Source organism: Aquarana catesbeiana, linkage group LG11, assembly GCF_042186555.1.
Source record: "Aquarana catesbeiana isolate 2022-GZ linkage group LG11, ASM4218655v1, whole genome shotgun sequence".
Lineage (NCBI taxonomy): Eukaryota > Metazoa > Chordata > Amphibia > Anura > Ranidae > Aquarana > Aquarana catesbeiana.
In genome coordinates this window covers 108,800,634-108,825,348 of record NC_133334.1, presented here as the reverse complement: position 1 = coordinate 108,825,348, position 24,715 = coordinate 108,800,634, and the positions used below count along the sequence as shown (strand labels likewise).

At 44.1% G+C, this 24,715-nt stretch overlaps 1 protein-coding gene and 1 pseudogene across 2 annotated transcripts in view; one reads left to right on the top strand and one right to left on the bottom strand.

Annotated features, from left to right (window-relative positions):
* Positions 1 to 7,310: 7,310 nt before the first annotated feature.
* LOC141113017 (U2 spliceosomal RNA) lies at positions 7,311 to 7,483 on the top strand (annotated as a pseudogene).
* Positions 7,484 to 16,154: 8,671 nt separating this feature from the next.
* The window catches only part of LOC141112233 (pre-mRNA-processing factor 39-like), a 71,593-nt gene continuing 63,032 nt past the window's right edge, over positions 16,155 to 24,715 (bottom strand). For both annotated transcript variants that reach the window (XM_073604858.1, XM_073604859.1), the window contains 3 exons: positions 20,772 to 20,828; positions 17,017 to 17,494; positions 16,155 to 16,914 (listed from right to left, as the gene is read on the bottom strand). In XM_073604858.1, coding sequence (XP_073460959.1) covers positions 16,870 to 16,914; positions 17,017 to 17,494; positions 20,772 to 20,828 — 580 coding nt within the window. In that variant the 3' untranslated portion in view covers positions 16,155 to 16,869. The remainder of the gene's footprint in view (positions 16,915 to 17,016; positions 17,495 to 20,771; positions 20,829 to 24,715) is intronic.

Sequence of the window (24,715 nt, the reverse complement as noted above, 5' to 3'; positions counted from 1 at the left end):
GAAAAAGCTGTGCAGAGTGATGGGGCAATTTGTCTGGGCAGGCAAGACGCCTAGAATTAGTAGAAAGGTGCTAAATAAGACCAAAAAAATTGGGGGCCTTGCCCTCCCAGACATAGTAATATACCTTAGGGCAATAATGGTTACTAGAATTGTGGACTGGTTCCAAAATAGGAATAATAAACAGTGGGTGAGATTAGAGGAAGAGATCACAGGTTTAAAATTGAAATCTTTGCCCTGGATTAAAAGAGAACAAAGATCGCCAGATGGCTATATATACCTTCTTTAGTGGGTTCAACAATGAAAGCATGGGACACTATGATTAAAATGGGGCTGGGTTCTACCTTTAGAGGGCCTATGACCCCATTGTTTGATAACCCAGAATTCCCACTTGCACTAGGTGTAAAGACATTTCTTAAATGGAAAAGACACGAAGATACCAGGATAATAGAAACGATGTTGGGGAACAAAGTTCTCCCGTTGGAGGCTATGGGGGAGGATTATAAAAAAGAATGGATGCAACACGGTCTACTCCAAAGATATATTACATCCCTGATAAAAGAAGCAGAAATAGATAGGCCTTTAATGGTTTAGAAAACATTTTTTACACAAGAGGATAGACCTTCACATGTGCTATCAAAGGTATATAAAATCTTGAATGAGGAAGGCCAAAATCAGGGGATACCATATATTAAGGAATGGGAGGAGGAGTTGGGGCTGGAGATCCCTAGGAAAAAGTGGAAAAAAGCTATTACAGTAACCCATAAACTTTCTGTGTCTATTAAACATCAGGAAAGAAATTATAAAATTTTAGCCAAATGGCATAAGTGCCCAGTGGATCTACATAGGATAAACCCAATAAATAAAGAAGAATGCTGGAGATGTCAGGTAGCACCGGGTACAATGTCTCATATATGGTATTATTGCTCCAAAATCCTACCATTCTGGCAAAAAATGTTTGAGATCTATAGGGCTATGACAGGGAACGAACTATATCTAGATATACAAATGACAGTATTATCTATGATACCTGGATCATTGAAAAATATAAGGAAAGGTCCATTAAAATATTTCTTAACTGCAGCACGTACTTGTATAGCGAGAAGATGGAAAAGTGGAAAAGCGTAAATGGGCCTTCCATGATGGAATGGGAGTGTGAGATGACGGAGATGCGGACCCTGGAGGAGAGAAAGGTACTAGAGGAGAGATCAAGTAAACAGACAAAACAGACATTAGCTACGTGGTCTAGATGGACAGAGTATAGCGCCTCCTCGCAACTACTCTGTGAGGGATAAGAGCCTATGGAAGCTCGATGATATAGGATTTTGAGGGATGGAGAGGGAGGTTATCTTAGACCCCCCCCCCTTTTTTTTTTTTTCCTGTGTATGGATGAGTTGCTATGTTAGAATGGGTGGGTGGGGGGTCGAATCGGGGTATACACATGCCTAATTTAAGGTAGATAGACAGAAGGGTAGTAGATGTGGATTAATGCCATTATGAAGATACATTATTTATGGTGTGCATGTGTCTTGTATGTCATGTTAAAAATTGTAAACTGTTTGGATAAAGATATAAAAAAAAAAAAAAAAAAAGAGGGATCACGAGGATTTTGGAGAGGGAGTGGGGAGTGGGACAGGGGGAAAATGTATTTTTTTATTGTTGTATAAGATGGAAAACATTTTTTCAATAAAAAACATTTTATTTAAAAAAAAGAAAACAGACTTCTGATTGGTGCACAGAGGAGGGAGGGTGGTACAGACACAGCCCCAGTCTCCTCTGAATGCTGCAGACAGAATATTTGCAGTACTCCTTGCCATGTAGCCTATGCCCCCCCCCTCTGCTCCTTTTCTACAAATAAAAGACAGACCACAGCCCTCTCTCCATTCTGCAGCCATGTCTCCTCTGATACTGTTAAAGGATTGAGCCTGCAGTCGCCAGCTAGGTCTGAGGAGATGACTGCCGGAGTTGCTGGTGGCTTGCATTGTGTTAATGACAGTGGCTGGGGAGCCACACTGTCATTCACTAAAACACAAGCAAACAAACTAGGCCTTCTTTTGCCAATATTGTCTTGCAAAAATTATTTTATTTATGTAATATATAGATAAACTTTTTTTCCTTTTTGACAAGTTTGTTTTTGTAGGTTTGATCACAATAGGGTGCGCTATCAATTTAAATACTTATCACATTTAAAGTGTAATATTGCTTTAAATGTAATAATTCAGTATAAAACTGTGCTACAATCACCAGATGCATGAAAACTGAAATCATAAACAATTCCTCACAAATATGGAATAATTTATAAAAAGTCTGAACTATAAAGTGAAATAAACGTGAAAAAAATCTTAGCGCTTAAAGTGGTTGTGAACCCTTACAGACCACTTTGACCTACAGGTAAGCCTAGATTAAGGCTTACCTGTAGGTCCAAGAAATATCTCCTAAACCTATACGGTTTAGGAGATATTTGCAAAAAGACAGGCACCGCGCCGTAGACAGCGGCGTGCAGGCGCACTGAGCATGCCGCTGCTAACGGCGATATGCCGTTAGTGGCGGCATGCGCGGGAATGACGCCATCGCGGCTCCGGCCAATCACAGCGCCGGAGCCACAATACCGGAAAGAAGATGGACGCTCTGTAGCTGAGGGGACAGCGGTGACATCGCCGGCTCCTGTGTCAGGTAAGTGACACATAATGGGCTACTATGAGATGCATAATAGCCCATTATGCTTTACCTTTGCAGGGAAACAAAAAGGAAGTAAACCCCATCAGGGTTTACTTCCTCTTTAAAGCCCCAAGATATTAGTTAATTTTGCACAGCATCATTATTTATTTACATAATCGCAATTAGCGATTTTGTACACCATTTATCGCTTATTGTTAAATATTCCATATATATCATTAAACTGCGCTGATTATTATTTACTTGATACCATTTAAGTGCATTTACACACTTTGGATCTAGCTGCAACTTATCTGATTAGCATATACTCAGAGATTTTACATAGCAGCATCATGCATTTTTGCACAGTTGCAACATAAACATAGAATGACTATGTACACTGAACATAGGGCTATTGGCACTTTAATATATACTATGCATTTACATTAGTATATTAATACCTAGAATCACTATTGCATTTGCACAACACTACGTGCACACATTTAGATTGGTTTGTTCAGCACTGTTTACTGTTGTTTTTTAGCGATTTTTACACAGCATCATTATGCGGTTTTGCACAGTTACAACATAGGCACTTAATATTCATCCACATTGAACAAAGGGCTACTGTTGTTTCAGTTATTTTGCACAGCATCATTAGCAAGTTGCATAATCGCAATTAGCGATTTTGCACATCATTTGTCGCTTGTTAAAATTTTTTATATATCATCAAGCTGCGCTGATCATTATTTACTTAATACTCTACAATTGACTACTTTCTTATCCCCCACTCCAAACTGTAAGCTGTCCGCGACACCTCGATCGGTCATATTACATAGTCAGACCATGCCCCGATCTTATTGTCTTACGCACTAACCGATTACCTCACCTCTAAGACTAGATTAATTAATGTGAGGAGTATCAAGGATACATCTAGAAGGCAAGCGGTTCTGACCTTTCTTTCAAGTCAGCAGAGTGATGTCTACATGCTTCAGGAGTGCGCCCTTCCTCCCTTGAGGAGGTACACTCATCTGTCCTCCCAGTGGACCCTTGGTCCCTCCTACTGGTCCGGGGGTGGCGATTGCAAGTCTGCAGGAGTAGCCATTCTGGTCAGGGGTGGGCGCTTCACGGTTGACTCTATCCATGAGCTAGTCTGTGGCCGTCTTTTGGTCATAGACGGCTCGTGGGTGGAAGAGCCAGTTAGGCTCATCAACGTTTACGCCCCCCCAGACAAGAATGCGCGGCTGGAACTTTTCCAGACCCTGCGGACCCAACTCGTCACCACCAGAACAGTAGTGATCGGCGGTGATTTTAACTGTCCGATCGAGGAGGATGGGCGCAGCTCCAGCATATACGCAAAACTTGATGCTACGTCTAGGCTGCTCAAGGAGATGATCTCGGAGGCCTCCTTGCAGGACGCCGTGGGATCCATAGGGAAAGGGACCGTGAACTATTCGTGGTGTCGACCGGATGGATCTGTGCGTTCCAGGATTGACTTCGTGCTCACTTCAAGAACAGTCAAGCATCGTGAGTTCTCCATGGTCCCCTGCTTTTTCTCTGACCACAGGGCTATTCACTTTCGGGGTGACCTGGGCGAGGGCTTTGCCCGCGGTCCGGGTTCCTGGAAGCTGAATAGCACCCTGCTGGAAAACGAGGAACTGATGGGGGAACTCCGGGAGGCCTATGCCACCTGGACGGGGGAAAAGAGATTCTTCGGAAGGGTAAGTGACTGGTGGGAGTTTGTGAAGGTTAAGCTGCGTAGCTTCTTTCAGGCAAGGGGACGCCAGCGTGTGTGCGCCAGGAGGAGGGAACTCAGGAGACTGCAGCGTCAGTTGCAGTCCCTGCAGGACCTTCATCACTGCGGCTGGGACGTTAGGCAGGACCTGGAGGACACCAAGAAGAGCCTGAAAGGACACTTCGAGGAAGAATCCAGGCACATTGTCTTCCGTGCCAAGGTGGAGAATCTTGAGAAAGGTGAGAAGTGTAATTCTTTCTTTTTCAGGAAACTTCACTCAGGACACACACCCTTGTCAGAGCTGCGTGACGAGTCCGGAACACTCCAGAAGGGGAAGAAGGCTGTGATGCAAGTGGTCAGCGACTACTACACCAACCTCTACTCCCCGAAAGAAACGGACACACAGGCGGCTGACAGGTTCCTGTCAGGTATCTCTAACCAAATTGATCCTGCAGGTTCATCAACCGTCAACGCCCCCTTGGTGCTGGAGGAGCTGCACTCTGCCGCTAAATCCTTTAGGCGGGGCAGGACCCCGGGCTGCGATGGTCTCCCAGTTGAGCTCTATGTAGCACTATGGGATCTCGTGGGCCCGGACCTGCTCGAGCTGTACGAGGAGATGGTGGTGGAGGGCAGAATGCCTCCGTCACTGAGGGAGGGGATGATCACGATTTTGTATAAGCGGAAGGGGGAGAGATCGGATCTTAAAAATTGGCGTCCGATCTCTCTTCTGAACGTGGACTACAAAATCCTCGCCAAGGTCCTGGCCAACAGGCTGAAGTCTGTCATCGGACAGATCATCCACCCGGATCAGACTTGCGGCATTCCTGGTCGCAGGATTGTGGACAGCCTTGCGCTTGTCCGGGACACGGTCCAGTACATTCATGGCCGCCGTGTGCACGCGGCCCTGGTCAGCCTTGACCAGGAGAAGGCCTTTGACCGTGTCTCCCATGAGTTTATGTGCAGAGCTCTGTGCAGGTTTGGTCTTGGGGAAATGTTTTGTTCGTATGTAAATGTAATGTACACTGACATTTCTAGTTTGGTGCTGGAAAACTGACCCCTTTCCAATCTTGTCTGGGGTCAGACAAGGCTGCCCTCTCTCACCTCTGCTTTTTGTTTGTTGTATAGAGCTCTTCGCCCGAAGCATCAGACGGAACCCAGAGATCAGAGGGATCACCGCACCAGGACCGGACAGACGGGAGGTCAAGTGCTCACTCTACATGGACGACGTGACGGTGTTCTGTGCTGATCGGCGCTCCATCGACACACTCGCCCAGACCTGTGAGGACTTCAGCCAAGCTTCAGGGGCAAAGGTCAACTGCGGGAAGTCAGAAGTCATGCTCTTCGGAAAGTGGTTCCTGCCTTCTTCTGCACCAATTCCTTTCAGCATCAAGACGGACTTCATCAAAATTCTTGGGGTCTGGTTTGGAGCTGAGGGCGCAGCCCTGAAGTCCTGGGAAGAAAGACTGTCAAAGATGCGACAGAAGTTTGGACTTTGGAGCCTCAGAGAACTCGCCATCGAAGGAAAAACACTGGTACTCCGCAGCGAGATCCTCCCTGTGTTGCAGTACCTCGCCCAGGCCTGGCCCCCTCGGATTAACACCTGTAAGGCCATCACCAGGGCGGTGTTTCACTTCATCTGGAGCTCCAAAATGGACAGAGTGAAGCGGGCGGTTATGTTCAAGGAACTCCTCAAGGGCGGTAAGGGCGTGCCCGACATCGCTACACTATTGAGGGTGTGCTTTGCTTGTAACTGCATCCGCAGGACATTGGTGGACAGAACTGTGGACTCTGGTGGTAACTCTATGTCCCGTTTTTTCCTCCTGCTTCTATGGAGGACCCTTGGCTGGGACAAATGGGACAGCTCCATCCCCTACAACTGGGACACCCCTTGGTACTACTTGGACACCTTCAAGTTTATTAAGGAGCTGGGGCTACATGGAGTGAAGCCCGACTTGTGGAAGCCAAAAACTATCCACAAATTGATCAGAGCATCGGACATTGTTGAGACTGTTCCAGGCCTCCCTTCAGCCACTTGTAAAGTGGTCTGGAGGAATGTTTCTTCAAAGAGACTCACCAACAGGCACAAAGATCTGGCATGGATGGCAATCCAAGGGGGGTTGCCACTCAGGACATTCATGCATGCCAGAAACCTGTGCAGATACAGGCACTGCCCCTTTTGCATCATCCAGGAGGAAACTGCTCTGCATGTTTTCTGGGAGTGCCCCTTTGCACAGGACCTGTTGAGGGCCTTGGAACCTGAACTCAAAGACTTTGTGCCACAGACTGCAATCACACACTTTGGTGTGTTGAACGGACTCTTCTGTGGAACTCATTCACAGGAGGACATTGACGGTGCCTGGCAGGTGCTGTGTTGCTTTAAGGACGCTTTATGGTGCGCCAGAAAGCGCCTCATCCACCAGCGGGAGAGGATGTCCATCGAGGACTGTCGCAGACTGGTTCACAGTCTGCTCAGAGACTATCACCTGATGGACTTCAAGGAGGAAGAGGAGGTCTGAAGATTTCCCCATTCCCCCCCCCTCTCTCCCGTGTATCCTTTGGCAGTTCAAATAAAGCTTCGGGCCTGTGAACTCTTTACTCCCTCACCTGCCCCACCTTCTCCACCCCCCCCCCCATCACACCCGTTGCCCATTTTGAATGTTATTTGACTGTATGACTGGACTTTTTGTGAAATGTTTTTTAAGTACTGCTTTCAGGGCAATGCGGCGTCATGCATGATGTGATGTTTCGGGGTATTACTACTCTGCACAACACATTAGGCATCATACCGCAGGATGAATGTAATTTATTTGTATGCTTGGCAATGTATTGTTATGTAGTGTATTTATGCGCTGCGTCGCAGTACAGATTGGAATGTACCCTGTTTAAGTATTTGTTTTTTGTATATTTTCTTGCAAAATAAAGTATACATTTTCAATCAAAAAATCTGTTCTTATCAGTTTAATATCTGATATGTTCCCTATCTGGGGACCATATATTAAATGGATTTTTAGAACAGGGAGATGGAAGAAGAGCTTGCTCTGTCCACTCCACGCATCGACCTGGTATTGCAGTACCTCCAGGACTGGTGCACCCCTCTCTTATGCAGTTTCAAAAAACAGATTGAACAACAACACCTCTAAGACTAGAACTAGAACTAAATGAAAGCCTCCTACAAGCAGTGCTCAAAGACGTGACATTATTACTGGATTATTACTTCTAGATTAATGACACTCTAGACAGTAACACGGGCATGGTGTGGGAAGCACACAAGGCGGTAATCCATGGAGTACTCATCAAACATGGATCCTGCATTAAAAAACAACGTTCCTCTCAGTTGACTTCTCTACTCAATGAATTAAACAAAGTAGAAGCCCGACACAAACGTGCCCAAACCCCTTCCCTGGAGGCTGAACTCCTGATCCTACGTAAAAAAATTGCGGATCTAATGCTCTTTAGAGCCAAAGCACAAATACAGATTTGCTGGAGAATATCCTATAAATCTGGCAATAAATGCGGCAAATTTCTAGCCAAAGCCCTGAGAGAACAAACTCTTGGGAACTACATTCCACACATAACAGCGCCAAACGGTCGAAAAGTTTCCCTCCCCAAAAACATTGCGGGGGAATTCCAAAGATACTATTCGGCTCTGTATAATCTCCAAAAAGACTCTCCCTCACCGACCCAGATGGAAGAATACTTAACCAACTCCCATATGCCCGAACTACCCTTAGAGGTAAGCAAACTACTAGACGAGCCCTTTACACTGGAGGAGATCCAAAGTGCAATAGGCTCCATCAAATTGGGGAAGGCTCCAGGCCCAGATGGCTTTACCATCTCATATTGCAAGACCCTACTGCCATCCCTCAGTAAATTCATGCACAAGTTCTTTAACGCCTTAGAATCAGATACAACATTTCCCAGCAATACACTCACGGCATACATAGCAGTGATCCCAAAGGAGGGAAAAGTCCCCACCTCTTGCAGCAGTTATAAGCCGATTTCGCTGCTCAACACCAATAAAATTTTTTTACGAAAGTCCTAGCCTCCAGAATCCAAGAACACCTCCCAACCCTGATCCATTTAGATCAGGTTGGGTTCGTACCCAACCGCGAGGCCAGGGACAACACGATTAAAGTCCCGAACCTCTTACAGGTGGTCAATAAAACTTGTACCCCCTGTGTATTTCTGGGGATTGACGCGGAAAAGGCCTTCAACAGAGTAAACTAGCAATTTATGGCCTCTGTGCTGAGACATGTGGGGTTCGGATGTCATGTTCAACCAGATAAATACATTATACTCTGACCCCACAGCTCGCATTAGAGCTAACGGGGTACTCTCTGAACCCTTCATGATTAAGAATGGTACAAGACAAGGCTGCCCCCTGTCGCCACTCCTCTTTGCCCTGTCCCTTGAGCCTTTCTTATGCACAGTCCGGCTAAACCCGGAAATAGGGGGAGTGACAATTGGGGACACCCAGCAGAAAATATCCGCATATGCGGATGACATGATGTTTTTGCTTACAAATCCCTCGATCTCCTTGCCGAACCTCCTCCATGAATTTCACAGATACGGCACCCTGTCAAACTTGAAGTTCAACTTTAACAAATCTGAGGCGATGGGGGTGGGTATAAGACAGCCCGTGCTTACACAACTCCAGACAAGCTTTAAATTCAAGTGGACGACAACAGCCCTGAGATACCTAGGCACATACACCCCCCCAAACTATCTCAAATATTTGGCCTGAATTTCCCACCATTACTGAAAGCCACAAGGGACATTACTCACAAAGTGGCACACGGGTCTCCACTCGTGGTTCGGTAGCTGTAATATCCTTAAGATCATCCTCCCCAAATTTTTGTACCTTCTTCAGGCTCTGCCGATCCATATCCCCTCTACTTACTTCGACCAGGTCGCAACAATGTTTTCAGACTTTATTTGGGCCCACAAACGACCGAGATTGAATAGAAGACAACTTTCACTCCCCCAAACCCTATGGCGGTCTAGCAGTACCTGACTTATGGAAGTACCATCAGGCGACGCACCTAACCAGACTTATCGTCTGGAACTGACATCAAACCACTAAATTATGGCTGAGGTTGCAACAGTCTTAAAGTACCATCCAGGGTACCTTGGTGCTACCCACTAATACCAAGCGATATAAAGAACCACCCGCTAGTGGGACTGACTTTACGTATTTGTTCGTCGACCCACTCTACCCGATACTGGGGAACTCTATATTCCCCCAGGGCTCCAGGACTCAGTCTTCCACTCCCTGAGACAAAGTGGCCACTTTCAAGCATCTCACTTTCTTACCAACAGTATTTGGCCATCCATATCGGAGCTCATGGATACAGCGGGCCCCTTCAGGATAGACCACTGGAGAACCCTCCAACTGAACCATTTCCTCTGGTCTCTACCCTCTCCGGACAAATTCATCCGTGATCTTGCCACCTTTGAGACCTATTGTTCAGAAGACGGTCCTATGCCTCATACCCTATCGGCCGCCTACCAGCTGCTGATCATGCCATCTGACGACTATCACCTACCATGCCTTAGTGCATGGGAGACAGACATCGGGTATAAGCTTTCGGCACGCCAGTGGCAAAACATTCTCCATTTCACATACAAGTCCTACATATGCACTAAGTTACAGGAGACAAATTTTAAAATTCTCACCAGATGGTACAACACTCCCGCAAAATTGCAAAAGATCTTCCCCTCTTCCTCAGACCGTTGCTGGAGGTGCCATAAAGACAGGGGAATAATCCTCCATGTCTTCTGGTCCTGCCCAAAACTAGAACAGTTCTGGAAGACAATCCAACAAGTAGCACAAAAATTCACAGAACGTCCTATCCCGAATGACCCGGCCTTTCTCTTGCTCCATGCTTCTAGTGTTCAGAGCAAAAAATCCATCCTCCGCAAGGCGTGCATTCCCTTATGCTGGAAATCCACACAAGCTCCATCCATAGGCCTGTGGTTCACAAAAGTAGAGGAACTCAACAAAATGGAGGACCTCATCCTCACAGCACGCCACCAAAATGAATGATATACTAAGACATGGACACTATTGAATATGTTCATCTTCTCGGACGAGGGACGGGCCCTTTTTGAAAGCGACACGACAATCTAATCTAACTCCATAGGATCACGCAGTGGGTGGCTGCTGAGTTTTACCAACCTTTTCTGATTGTATAGAGACCCGAGAGATGCACATTCGCCACCTTCCCCCCACCGGGCCCTGCTGCTCCCCCCTCTCCCTGACCCCAGCCCCATTCCTCTCCCCCTCCCTTTACCCCCCCTAACTTTCCCTCCTCCTCTATAGTGGAGGGGGTTTCCCTTCTTTCCCCTTTCTATTCTTCTGCAATTTCCCAATAGAAATACACTGTATCTCTGGGTAACTAGGCTTAAAAACCTGAGGCGGGAAGCACAGAGACACCCATTGCAACAGACCATAACCCGAGGGAATAGACAATGACATAGAATTAATGGATCACGTTTAAACCCTGCAAAGGTTAAATATATTTGTTAAGAACGGTAGATAAGTACGCCATGCTATATGTACTGGTACCTTGAAACACCACTTTTGGCAGACTGTGTTAACTTGTCACATTTGATTTGTTGTCATTCCTCATCTTCCATATACTTGATGATGTTGTGTTTCGTGTTTTCATGTCTCTTGCAATAAATAAAAGATTTGAAAAAACCTTCTGCCTTTACAACGACTTTAAATCTTTGGACTCTTGATAACCCAGACCAGGAAATAACCTTTATTTCGCAAATCAACAATGGTCTGACATGAAAAAGCTTTTTCGTTTTGAACAGGTGCTGGGTGACGTCATCGCGCACTGTGACTGGAAGTCGAGGTGCCACCATTTTGCCTAAGCTTGATTCTTGTCTTATGAAATAAGCAAAGTTTTTTGTTTTTTTTTTAATCTAGGTGAGTGCAATACTGAATACATTTTTATATACATTTAATACTACACTCTGGGGTTGTTTTACCTATCCTATTTAAGCTATTGAGTGCATATAAGTGGATCCCTGACCCCTTAAAGGGGCATACACTGTAATTTGTGGAGAAACGATAAGCGGAAGAGGTAACGAGACCTGGATCATCTGGTACCATTGGTTGTGAGTGCACTGGCGTAAAGCATACACAGAGGATTTTTTTTATGTTGACTGGCGTGTGTGGAGTGACACAATCACTGTAATAGACTTTCAATATATGGGAGACTTTTTCATTATATATGAAGTTTTATATTTTTTATGTTTCTATGCTCATGTATACAAAGTGTATGTTCAAGAAGTACAGCCAAAGCTTGTTTGGCTGTACTTCTCCTGTGGATCACAGGAGTACAGTTCATTCTGCACTTACCAGTTTTCAGCAGACAGTGTGTTGAAGCCCGCTGTCGGCTGATGCCACAGAGCCGGTCCAGGCTTGAGCAAGATCATGACAACAAAGTCGGGATCCAACCACATGCCTGGACCGGCACCCGTCTCAGGGGGCCGCTGACAAGTCACCCGCTCTTTGCTCACGGAGCTGTGAGAACCGAGCGATTGACGGTGTTCACTGCATCCACCTAAAAAAATAACAAAAAAAAAAAACATACCGTATTTTTTCGCTCCATAAAACGCACCTGACCATAAGACGCACCTAGGTTTTAGAGGAGGAGGAAAACAAGAAAAAAAATATTCTGAACCAAATGGTGTCCTAAAATATTTACCAGTGATCATGAAATGCAGCTGACCATTGCACATAAATGCAGTCTGACCATTGCACATAAATGCAGCCTGACCATTGCACATAAATGCAGCCTGACCATTGCACATAAATGCAGCCTGACCATTGCACATAAATGCAGCCTGACCATTGCACATAAATGCAGCCTGACCATTGCACATAAATGCAGCCTGATCATTGCACATAAATGCAGACTGACCATTCCACATAAATGCAGACTGACCATTCCACATAAATGCAGACTGACCATTCCACATAAATGCAGACTGACCATTCCACATAAATGCAGACTGACCATTCCACATAAATGCATACTGACCATTGGGGCTTCAGATGTTTGTCATCTGCTATCCTGCTTCTCTTCCGCCGTTGGGGGGGGGTGCCTAGCATACATTCGCTCCAAAAGACTCAGAGACGTTTCCCCCCATATTTCGGGGGGGGGGGGGAGTGCGTCTTACGCTGCGTAAAATACGGTACTTCTTTTTTAAATGTGAGGTTATGTTGTGATGTACTGATAATTTCTAAGTTTACAGTGTTGTTACAAGTAGAGAGGATGCTACACCATGTTAATCATGACCCTGTCCCAACTTTTTTGAGAAGTGTTGCTGCCATCAATTTCAAAATTACCTTACTGTTTTCTTAACCACTTAAGGACCAGCCTCGTTTTGGATTTTAGGTGTTTACATGTTTAAAACAGGTTTTTTTTGCTAGAAAATTACTTAGAACCCCCAAACATTATATATTGTTTTTTTTCTAACACCCTAGAGAATAAAATGGCAGGCAATGCAATACTTTTTTTTTGCACCGTATTTGCGCAGTGGTCTTATAAGCGCACTTTTTTTTTTTGGAAAAAATTCACTTTTTTGAATAAAAAAATAAGACAACAGTAAAGTTAGCCCAATTTTTTTTTATATTGTGAAATATAATGTTACGCCAAGTAAATTGATACCCAACATGTCACGCTTCAAAATTGCGCCCGCTCGTGGAATGGCGTCAAACTTTTACCCTCAAAAATCTCCATAGGCGACGTTTAAAAAATTCTACAGGTTGCATGTTTTGCGTTACAGAAGAGGTCTAGGGCTAGAATTATTGCTCTTGCTCTACCAGTCGCAGCGATACCTCACATGTGTGGTTTAACCACCGTTTTCATATGCGGGCGCTACTCACGTTCGTTATTATTTATTTTACATGATTTTACTTATTTTTACACTGTTTAAAAAAAAAAAAATTGTGTCACTTTTATTCCTATTACAAGGAATGTAAACATCCCTTGTAATAGAAATGAGCATGACAGGACCTCTTAAATATGAGATCTGGGGTCAAAAAGACCTCAGATCTCATATTTACACTAAAATGCAATAAAATAAAAAAAAAATAAATAAAAAAAAGTCATTTAAAAAAATTACATTGAAAAAAAATGTACCTTTAAGACATAAGGGCGGAAGTGATGTTTTGACGTCGCTTCCGCCCAGCAGTGTCATGGAGACAAGTGGGCGCCATCTTAGCCTCACTCGTCTCCAGGCACAGAAGGGAGACAGACACGATCGCCTCCGTCGCTACCGACGGCTCCGGTAAGCAGCGGAGGGCACTGGATCGCGGCGGGAGGGGGGCCCTCTCCCGCCACCGATAAAAGTGATCTCACAGCGAATCTGCCGCAGAGACCACTTTTATCTGAAAGCCGACCGCCGCACGAAAACAGGGATACCGGGGTTATGGCAGCTAGCTGCTGCCATAACAACGATATCTGCCGCCAAAGTTGGGACGTACATCGTCGTGCGGCGGTCGGCAAGTGGTTAAAATGGTACATCTTACGTTTGATAGGTTTCCTACTGTGAATAAAATACGGGTTTATGAAATTTGCAAATCACTACACTCTGTTTTTTTTGTAGATTTTTACACAGCGTTCCAACTTTTTTGAAATTGGGGTTGTAGTTATATATGTTTTCAGTCACTGAGGACACAGATTTGCCCAATTGAACTCAATTCGAAAAATGCATTAATCTTGGGTGAAAACATTTGTTTTTTGAATTTTTTGAACACTAGTGTAGGTTATTGATATTGATCTGTAAGCAAAACTCCGTAAACCACTTGCAGACCGCCTGCCTGCAATGTACGGCCCGCACAGGCAAAGTGTCGCTGCCTGCTTCCGGGTTTAAGGCATGCGCCCTTTGCCAACACCTGCTGTGATTGTAATCAGGAGCCTGTCAGCAAGTCCCAGCCAATGATTTATGGCTGCGACCTGCTGATTGGCAGTGTGCAATTACAGCCCAGAGCTTTGTGTTGACAATCGACACAGAGTTCTGTACAGAGGGATAGATCTTTCTGCAAAGCAGGGATGAGAAACTAAGAGATCTATTAGTAAAAGCAGCACACTTTACACATATTACACATAGTTCGGCACACATTTAACCCCTTGATCACACTAGATGTTAACCCCTTCCCACCCAGTGTCATTAGTACAGTGAGTGCATAGTAGTATCACTGAATTAATGTCACTGGTCAGTGGCAGTTAGTATCAGATTGCCCAACTGCACTATCGCAGTCCCAATATAAGTCGCTAATCACCGCCATTAGTGGTATTAAAAAAAATTCCAGTATATACACACACACCATAGTTTGTAGACCCTATAACTTTCATTCAAACCAATCAATACAAGAATATACACTTTTTTTTTTCTGTCTTTTTTTTCATTTATATTACCAAAAATAAAAACCCAGTGGTGATCTATTACCACCAAAAGAAAGCTTTATTTGTGTGAAAAAATGATTTAAATTTTGATAGGGTACAGCGCTGCATTAGATGCGCGATTACCAGTTAAAGTAGCGCAGTGCCGAATAGCAAAAAATGGCCTGGTCATGAAGGGGGTAAAATCTGGAGCTCAGACAGCAATTTTTCCTCTCTATGAACTTACCATTGCCACTAATTATTAATAGAATAAAGGCATTAAACACACACTTCCGAGTGACATAAAACTGTCACTTGGAGATCTCTTTACCACTTCAGGTTCGGGGATGCATTTTATTTTAGTGCTACGTAAACTGTTGGCGCTATATAAATCCTGTATAATAATAATAATTTTATATTTAGGTTGAGCCTTAAAAGGGAGACGTCCATCCTGAGTTTTTTAGGCTGGGCTTCTCTTAAGGGTCACAGGAGTGCAATTCGTTTTGCACTCCTGTGGCCCCTTTTTAGCTGAGAGTGGTCTGAAGTCTGACGTCACTGCCATCAGTCGAGGCAGCGCATAATCCCGACTTCCCAAGTCTGGATCCACCAGCTGTCTTGATTGATGGCAGTCTCCACTGTTCAGAAAGACACTGAGACGGCCTCTCCCCGCCCCTCCACAGCTCATCGCTCCAATGAGCATGAAGAAGCAGTCCAGGAGCAATGCTGACTTACAGTCAGCATCGCTCTGCTCAGGGAGGAGTGAGAACCAAGCCATTGACGGCGTTTGGTGGCTCGGTTCTCAGTGCAGCGACGCTGGGGGACAGCTGCAGCATCAGTCTGATGCTCCATCCACCGAGGTAAGTACGATTAGCAAAAAAAAAAAAAACCCATACTTCTCTTTTAGTTAATGTGAGGCCAAGCGAATGATTTGGTTTCAAACAGATTAGTGTTCATTAGTAAATTATACAAAATCAGTTGATGCAATATTTTCTTGCAGTGGATTAAAGCACTTCATTTTCAACCTAAACTAAGGGGGTGGGGTGGATCTGCCAACCCAGAATTACAAGACACAGGGCTCACACCAACCCAAACGCATGAATAAAACATAGAACACTTCATTTACATGAACACTGCTGCAAAGTTTTACTAACACAGCCCCTGACTTCCATAGTGGAGTTGGTCTGAGGACAAATAAAGGTTGAACAGATGCAAATTTCTGCTGACTACTAGCGGTAGAATAGGCTACATTTAAATAAGAGAATATCTAGGAACTGCCAATCCTATGACCTGAATTAAGAAACATGCCAATTTGGCAACATAAAGCATTATGCTTGCTGACCTCAGTGTGAACAAAATACTAACACTTCTTTTAAGTCATTTATTGTCCCAAAATGAATAAAACTACATTAACTGTAAACATTTATTTACAACCAAACGCAATAAACAGAAATTAAATAATTCTTAGTAAATTAAGCCTGTACATGACATTTTGAGAAAAAAAGGCATATGCACCAATATAAAACTTTAACAATATAAGGAAACCATCATATAAGCCACATATTTAAACGCTGTGTCAACCACTAATGTTTTTCACGGGTCAGCAATACTTGCTGGTAAAGCACACCTACGGATAGATGCTAGCCATTGGAGTAACCCTCTGTTATGCAAATCTCAGTTTCAGCCCTGAATGGAGCTTTTTCGCCCTTGTAGAGATCATGATTTGCCAACAAGGCCACAAGCCATAACTACTGGCCAATACAAAAGTCCAAGAGCAGGTGGAGCCAATATGAAACTCAGGAACTGAACTTGAGATTTGTATAACAGTATTCTATTTTCCACTTCCAGGGCACTCTTGTAGCTATCCAAATTCAAATTCAGGTACCTTTTTGTGCCTGGTTTGCAATGCTATTAGCAGTTTTATATGTTTTATTACCCTGGAAGTGTAATTCAATTACAGCTGGAAACAAAAAATTTAACACCATGAACTGTAATTGGTTGTCTTCTTAACACAGCAGAGTTTAAGCTTCTCATTGGCGTTATCATCTGGTGGCCCCTTCTTGTGAACAGAATAATGCAGGATCACTGGGGTGGAAAGAATCTGTTCCAAGCTTGAGCTCCAAAGTTCTATAAAAAAAAAAAAAAAAAAAAAAAGAGAGGAGTAGTTACATGGTTAGACATTGCAAGCCAAACACCAACACAGCAATTTATCTAAGTGTCTTGGCTCACCTGAAACCATGGTCCATAGCCAAATATAGGGGGCATGTTAAACGGCATCCTGAAATTGTCCATAAATGGTCCAGGGGGTCCACTAAAGGGGCCTTGAGGGGGAGGAGGGATTATGGCTTGATGGAAGTCATTAAACAGGTTCTCTCTTGGTGCTGTAAATTGATTGAAGAAAGGCTGCATTGGTGCATTTTGAGGTGGGCCATATGTTCTTTTAGGTGCAAAATATGGTCGCGGGCTATAGTAATTACTACTTGAATAACGTTCTACAGTGGGTGTCGTAGCATTTGCTTTTGAATAAGATGATACAGTTGCACAGTTTTCTGGCACGGAAACATTTGCTTTGCTCTTTGCAGGTTCTGGTGCATTTTTTGTAGACTTATACTCAGGAGGAACTTCTGGTTTTAAACTTTCAGGTGGTGGCAGAACTCCTGGTGGGTAGCAGTCTTCAGAAACTGAGTCTTTGACTATATCTTTGTTTCTGCATAAAATAAAAATATAGATTTATCAACAATCTATTATGCTTGGATTTGTGATTTCACTGTTACTTCTCATAATCTTCTGTATACAAGTATTGTATAAACTAGGGATGTCCCGATACCGATACTAGTATCGGTATCGGCACCGATACCGAGCATTTGCCCAAGTACTTGTACTCGGGCAAATGCTCCCGATGCTTCCACCGATACCTGGAAGTCAGCTGTGATCGGCGCATGGGGGAGATACAAAGATTCTCCCCCAGCGGCTTTCAGCTGCTTTAGTGACATACAGCTGTGATCGGTCACAGCTGTATGTCACTGCATCCTCCTCCGTGCCCCCTCCGTTCCTCTGTGCCTCTCTGCTGTCCCCTGCATTCCTCTCTCCTTATCTGTCCCTCTCAGCTGTCCCCTCCGTAGTGCTCTTCTTATCTGTCCCCTCCGTTCTCCCCCTCAGTTCCTCCGTCCTCCCCCTCCTCCTTCCTTTGTGTATGGATAGAGTCAGCTGACTCTGTCTATTCACATAACTGAAACATTGTAATCTCCTGTGATTACAATGTGTCAGTTTATGAATGGAGAGAAGCCGCTGTCTTCTCTCCATTCATTCTCAGTGCAGCTGACGCTGCAGAGAAAGGGACTGGGGAATCTCTATCCTCTGTCTCTTTCTCTGTCTCAAGGGGGAGATATCAGAGGTCTGTTAAGACCCCTGATATCTCACCAAAGCCCCCCAAAAGGGCTGATTAAAAAAAAAAAAAAAAACAATAAAGAATAAAAAAAATATTATTGTAAAAAAAAAAATTGTAAAAAAAAAAAAATAACACACACATACAACGTTCACCCCCCCCCCCCCCCCCCAAAAAAAAAAGCAAGCACTGTTAAAAAAAAAAAAAAAAAAACTGTCACGTGACATTAAAAAAAAAGTATCGGTAATCGGTATCGGCGAGTACTTGAAAAAAAGTATCGGTACTTGTACTCGGTCCTAAAAAAGTGGTATCGGGACAACCCTAGTATAAACCTATGTCTGGAAAAACTATTCAAGTTTCAATATACTACAAGAGAAGATGTGGCTGTAGACCCAACACATTAATTTAAAGAGTGTGTTGTTTACCAAGTGGACTGAAACTGACTACTTTTTAGAAGGATGATTAAAGGAGAAGTATAGCCAAAGCTCGTTTGGCTGTACTTCTCCTATGGATCACAGGAGTGCAGTTCGTTTTGTGATCCCCTTTCAGCAGAGGGCGGGCTGAAGTCCGCTCTCTGCTCACATCACAGAAGTCAGTCCAGGGTCCGCGTCATCACGACAATGGAACTCGGGATTCGCCAGGTCCCTGAACCGACACCCGGCTCAGGCTCTCAGTGAGCCACTGAGAGCCTGCCGCTCCGCCCTCTCCACAGCCAAGCACTCCAGTGAGTGAGGAGGGGGTAGAGCAGAGAGCTGTGACTCTCTGTGAGAACCAAGCGTTCAGCGATGTTTGATCGCTTGGTTCTCAGTGTAGAGGCGCCGGGGGACAGATGCAGCATCGGACCAATGCTGCATCCACCTAGGTAAGTATGATTCTTAAAAAAACAAAAACCCTTACTTCTCTTTTAATCTATGGGAGCAGCACTTGGCCTTTCCTGGTGTAACTGTTGGAATCTGTGGAAGGATACTGTTCATGCCCTGCTGTACCTCCACTATTAGGGCTAGTTCACATGACAATGCCCACGTTCAGTTTGTGTTTCCACACATATTTAATGCGTTTGTGATGAATTTCAGGGCTTTCTTCCTTATTTTTTTTTTTTTACCTCCTCCCTGTGTTTATCTGTCTTCTGGTGAGTTTACACATGTAAACAATGAAAAAAAAAACATGCAAGTGTATTTGTTTTAAGAGCACTGGTACTGAATGCCGGTGACTGGAAAACAATGATTGTACTGTGAATACATTCAGGATGTGCTTAAAAAATGCAAATGAAGGCATATGGTATGAACATCCATAAACCTAATCGCACAAAATACAACCCAACACCAGTTCCCTATTGTGTCCCCATAAACCAGGATGCTTTATCCCACAATTCCTCTTCTGTGACACCTCCAGATAAGTAGCATGCACCAAGTTAACCACTTGCCTACTGGGCACTTTTAACCCCTTCCTGCCAAGGCCAAATTTCTGTTTTCAGTGTTGTCACACTGAATGACAATTGGGTGGTCATGCAACACTGTACTCATATGACATTTTTATCATTTTTTTCACACAAATAGAGCTTTCTTTTGGTGGTATTTTAATCACCACTGGGTTTTTTAGTTTTGCTAAACAAACTAAAAAATACAGAAAATTGTAAAAGTTTTTCTTAGTTTCTGTTATAAATATTTTGCAAATAAGCAATTTTTCTCCTTCACTGATGTGTGCTGATGAGGCTGCACTGATGGGCACTAATAGGCAGCACTGATGGGCAATGATAGGCAGAACTGGTGGGCACTGTTGGGGCTGAACTGATAATCAGAACACTAATAATCAGTGCCCTGATTATAAATGTAGATGTCCCCTGTTCCACTGGCTGGTTACCAGCTCTGTTCTCCTCACGCTGTGACAGCGTGTGAGGAAAGGTATGCAGATAACCGGCAAGTGTGTTTACATTGTGATCAGCTGTGATTGGACACAGCTGATCACGTGGTAAAGGGCCACGGTGATTAGGCCTTTACTCCAAAAGACACAGCCATCACAGCGCCTGTAGAAGGAGCTGAAGCTCCGAGCACATAGCCTGTCTTCCTGTCTAAAATTTACAGCATTCCCGGATGTCTCCCCGCTTCTGGTGACATCACTTCCGTGCGATCCACCCTGGTTCCATCATAAATTCTGATAACCACAGGACGTGCAGCGGACCTCCTACCATCTCAGCTGCCAGTGGATGCATGTGCCGGACGCTAGGAGAGACCCGAATGATACTACCTACTGATAAGCTTGTTTTAAATTCTTATCCTGTGAGTGTTTCTTATATCTTGCCATTAAATCGTTTTTGCTAATACTACACTCAGGTGGCGCTTCCTGCGTTTCCCCTTCTTGTCCTAGTTACTGGGTTGGCTATCTCTGAGGACAGCTGCTGCCATCCATTACCATTCACTGATTCCATATGGACACATGCACTTATAACTTATGTATTGGTCATGATCTTAACCCTCTTTATCTGCATGTTAACAGTTACACTGCTTTTTGCGCTTACAGTATTGATGTTTCCATTATATAAATTTTTACAACTGTGGAGAGGAACCAAAACAACCAGTCATTATTTAGTTAAGACACTCACCCATCATCTCCTTTTGTCTTCAGATATGTTTGATGTTCATTGTAGGCATCCATCCAGCTACAGAATAAACATAAAACAATCATCAAGAAGCACCAAGCAAAAACAATTTCAAAAGTAGCAGAATGCTATTATGCAGATAAGAGCATAAAAATATGTGTAGGCAGCGCTGTATTCCAAATTCTGCAGATAGCTGACACTTTGCCTGGCAAAAGGAATAAATCATATTGGGCATCTTTCAACAAAAGTATTATTGCAAACTTATTTTGAAATGCATCCTATTTTTATATTGAGTTTAAGCAACACAAATTGTCAAATTACATCACATTTTGTTTATCCCCCTACACATAAAATAAGTTTAGGCCGTATTGTCCTGTACAGATTTTACAGCAACCCTTGAGTGCCTGTGTTGATGGGCTTTAGTTCACTTTAGAACTGCTTCTCTGCCTACACAAATGTATGGGAATGCAAAAGAAGCTGAACCAGGTCAACTAGCACCTGCTATAAATTCTCCATGATCTCAGAAATGTTCAAACAGATGTCAAAAGTACGCTGCATTTGCCCATCAAGCAGCCTGTCCATACAATCACTTAAAGTGTAATGACAGCTAAAATATTTATTTTTGCTTTGGAAGGAGTAGGGAAAAGGTTAAAACTTCCTGATGACAGCATATATATGATATAGCTCTGCTCCTATCACCACCCACGGGATCTGTTTAAATCTATAAAAGTCTGACTGAGAGCAACCTTCCCCATTCTCCTGTTTGTCCTCAAGATCAACATCCACACTGTTGCGTCCCTGACCCACCGACAGAGTCAGTTTCCGTCTGGGTTCAGCCTCTCCCAGGCGCAGTCTCACATCTTAGGCGGCTAAATGCACAAACAAGGTGGGGAGCCCCTTCTGGTGGTCTTTTTGGGGCTGAGGTGTTCTCTAACCAGAGAAAATAATCCTCTTGTGGTGTACATGCTTGTTTTCAAAACTGAGGGTTTGGGGCTGCATGACTTCTGTGACTCTTCTGTGCCTTTCTGATTAAATGCTGAGGCTCTGTTCCCATCCTTTCTTTTCTTGCTTGCTTTCCCTTTCTGGCTTTTATTTTCTTCTGTACTCTGCCTTTTGGGGAATAGTTTCTTTTTTTTGCCCATGGCACCAAGCTTTTTTTTCTGCAGGTCCTCTATGTTTCTATGGTAATGGCAGGCAATTGGTTTTCCTGTGGGGTGGGGTGGGGTTGGGGATTATTCAGGTTTTACTGTCCTTTCTAAACACCTTCCCTTTTTTGTCATGCACTTTCCTTACACCACCTTTTTCTCAGTATGAGCCTACTGCCGCGCAATCAAGATCACTGCAATTTCAGGTAGAGGTCGCCTATGGGTAAGTAAGAAGATACCAGGGTAAAAGAGTGCATTCTTTTCTAATAAGGGTGGCTTTTTCTCTGTTGCAGCCCAGTCCACTCTCGCTCTCGTTCGAGAAGATCCAGTGGATCCCCAGTCCAACAAGCATTCCCAGAGTAGACAGTGATTCCTCCAGTCCTGGCAGATCCCATCATAAAAGCTGCAAAAGTTTGCACAAGCGCAAACAAACGTCTCCTCAGAGGGCACAATGTCTCAAGGGAAATAAATGTTGGTCATGTGGGGCGGACAAATTAGTATGGGAGTCTGCTTTAGACATCTTGCCAGGGAAAGATAGGTTGAGAGAGTCAGCAGATGTCAACTCTGCTCAAACAAGTAGTCTGAGACTCTCTGGCAGAATTCTCTGGCCATCTTAGACAACCAAAACCAGAGGATGGGGGACAGGCAGCAGCTCCCCCACTAGTAAGTCGAGTAGCACAACCCTAACCCTCTCTAACCAGAGAAGTACCAGACACGTCAGGGGTGACACCAGCTCAGCCGAACCCTCGGGCTGACTCCCCAGGTCCAACCGTGCACCCAGCTTTATCCAATGTGGTGGAGAATAATGCATCCTCCTCGGGGGCAGATCCTGAATATTTGGGCTTTGAGTTCAGCGTGGTGTTACTGCTCATCAAGGCAGTCAAAGCGACTTTATAAAGGGAAGACCCAGAACCTCCTCCAAAAAAGTCAGACATATTATCCTTTTTTGAAAAAACTAGCCTCTTTTCCTCTAAAGGCAGAGATCAAGGGCCTGTTCCAGGAGGAGTGGCAAAAGGTAGATAGGAAGTCATCCCCAGCCAATCGTTTACAAAAGCTGTATCCGCTTGCGGAGGAAGATGCGCCAGCCGTAAATAACCCACCAACGGTGGACGCGGTGATTATGAGACTGGCAAGGAATGTCACTCTCCCGATGGAAGACTCCTCTTCATTTATAGTTATTCTACACAGGCGCATAGACATAGACTTGCAAAAATCCTACTTGGCGGCTGGTGGTGCTTATAAACCCACTATTGCTCTAACTTCAGTAGCAAGCGCCATGCATGCCTGGACTCAAAATCTGGTGTATGCTATAAAGCGACAGATTCCTGAGGAACAGATTATCAAGGCACTCGGTGAGTTGAAGCTCTCGGCAGGCTTTGTAGGGGGAGGCTGCCAGCAACATTATTAGATGATCTTCCAGGGCAATGTAGAGCTCTGTAACAGCCAAGAGAACCCTTTGCTGTAATCTACCCTTTGATGACAAATCACTCTTCGGGCAAAAAAATAGAAGCAGCAATCTCCAGTGCAACTGGCAGAAAATCCCAAGTTTTGTGTTGTCCCCAGAAAAGGAATAGAGGGTAATCTTCCAATGGTGACGCTAGCTCTGGTGACCAAGGGGTCCCCAAAGAATTCCCTTAATTTGCAAGGATTTCCCTTCACTTCCTGTTTGGCAATGGGACAGGAAGGGAAGGGAAATCTCCGCAGTGGGACACAGATGGTGAAAAAAATTTGACAGGGGTTATAACCCTCCCTTTCCCTATCCAAAATGAAAAAAAAAAAGTTTTACCTATAGTTCTACTTTAAGCCGACCATAGATGGTTCGAATCTCAGCCAGTTTAGCAGGGACCAGCCGAGATTCTAACCATTTATGTGCAGACCGAATGTACCCAAGTCAATATATCGATCGACTTCGGTACAACCAGCATGTTGGATTTTCGAAATGATATTATTGCCAGAGGCTATAGCTGCTAGCAATAATCACTGCGTTCTCCCAGCAGGGACAGCTGAGAATCAAACTGTCTATTGCCAGTTTAAAGTGATTGTAAACTATCACATTGTAAAACGACCCATTCAGTTTAAAATAGAAATGAATGGCAAAACATTTTAGTATAGATATAAAAAACATAAATACTGATTTCCCCCCCCCCTTTTTTTTCTATACGCGATCACATTCCCTCTGTTCTCAGCTGCATAAGAGCTGGGGGTGGAGAAGCAGCAGCACAATGAGCTTCTCAGTGAATGGCTGTGCAGGGGAGGCGTGTCAGAACAAGTCTGACGATTAGAGGAGAGCAGCCCGAGTTCCCAGCACAGCTAGAGAAGTGACCATGGTGTGCTCTCCTGCTTAGTGTGGTCAGTTTTTTTTTATAGGAAAGCAAGGGGACCAGCAGGAACACCAGGTATTTCACATAAATAATAAAAACAGAATAGGATACTTTCTCATACAAGTACATGGTACAGCAGACATATATCAGGAATATGACTTGTTAGGGTAACAAATGCTTTAAACGTGAAGGAGATTGAACAATCAGACTGCATAATGTATGACCAGCTTAGGAGAAACAGCCCTCATTGTCTCAGACTTCCTCAGGTACATAACAGTAGTCTAAAATGTAATAACTGAACAAAAAGTATTGGCCATAGAATTCTTACAGTATGCTGAAACAATTTGTCTACAGAGCAACTGCTGTGAGGATTGAGGTTTATGGTATCTATTTCACATAAGATATTAAGTCATTATGTAAATGTAATCCAGGTACAATCTTTTCTTCTTTTCAATCTATGCACGGACGGCAACAGGGTTTC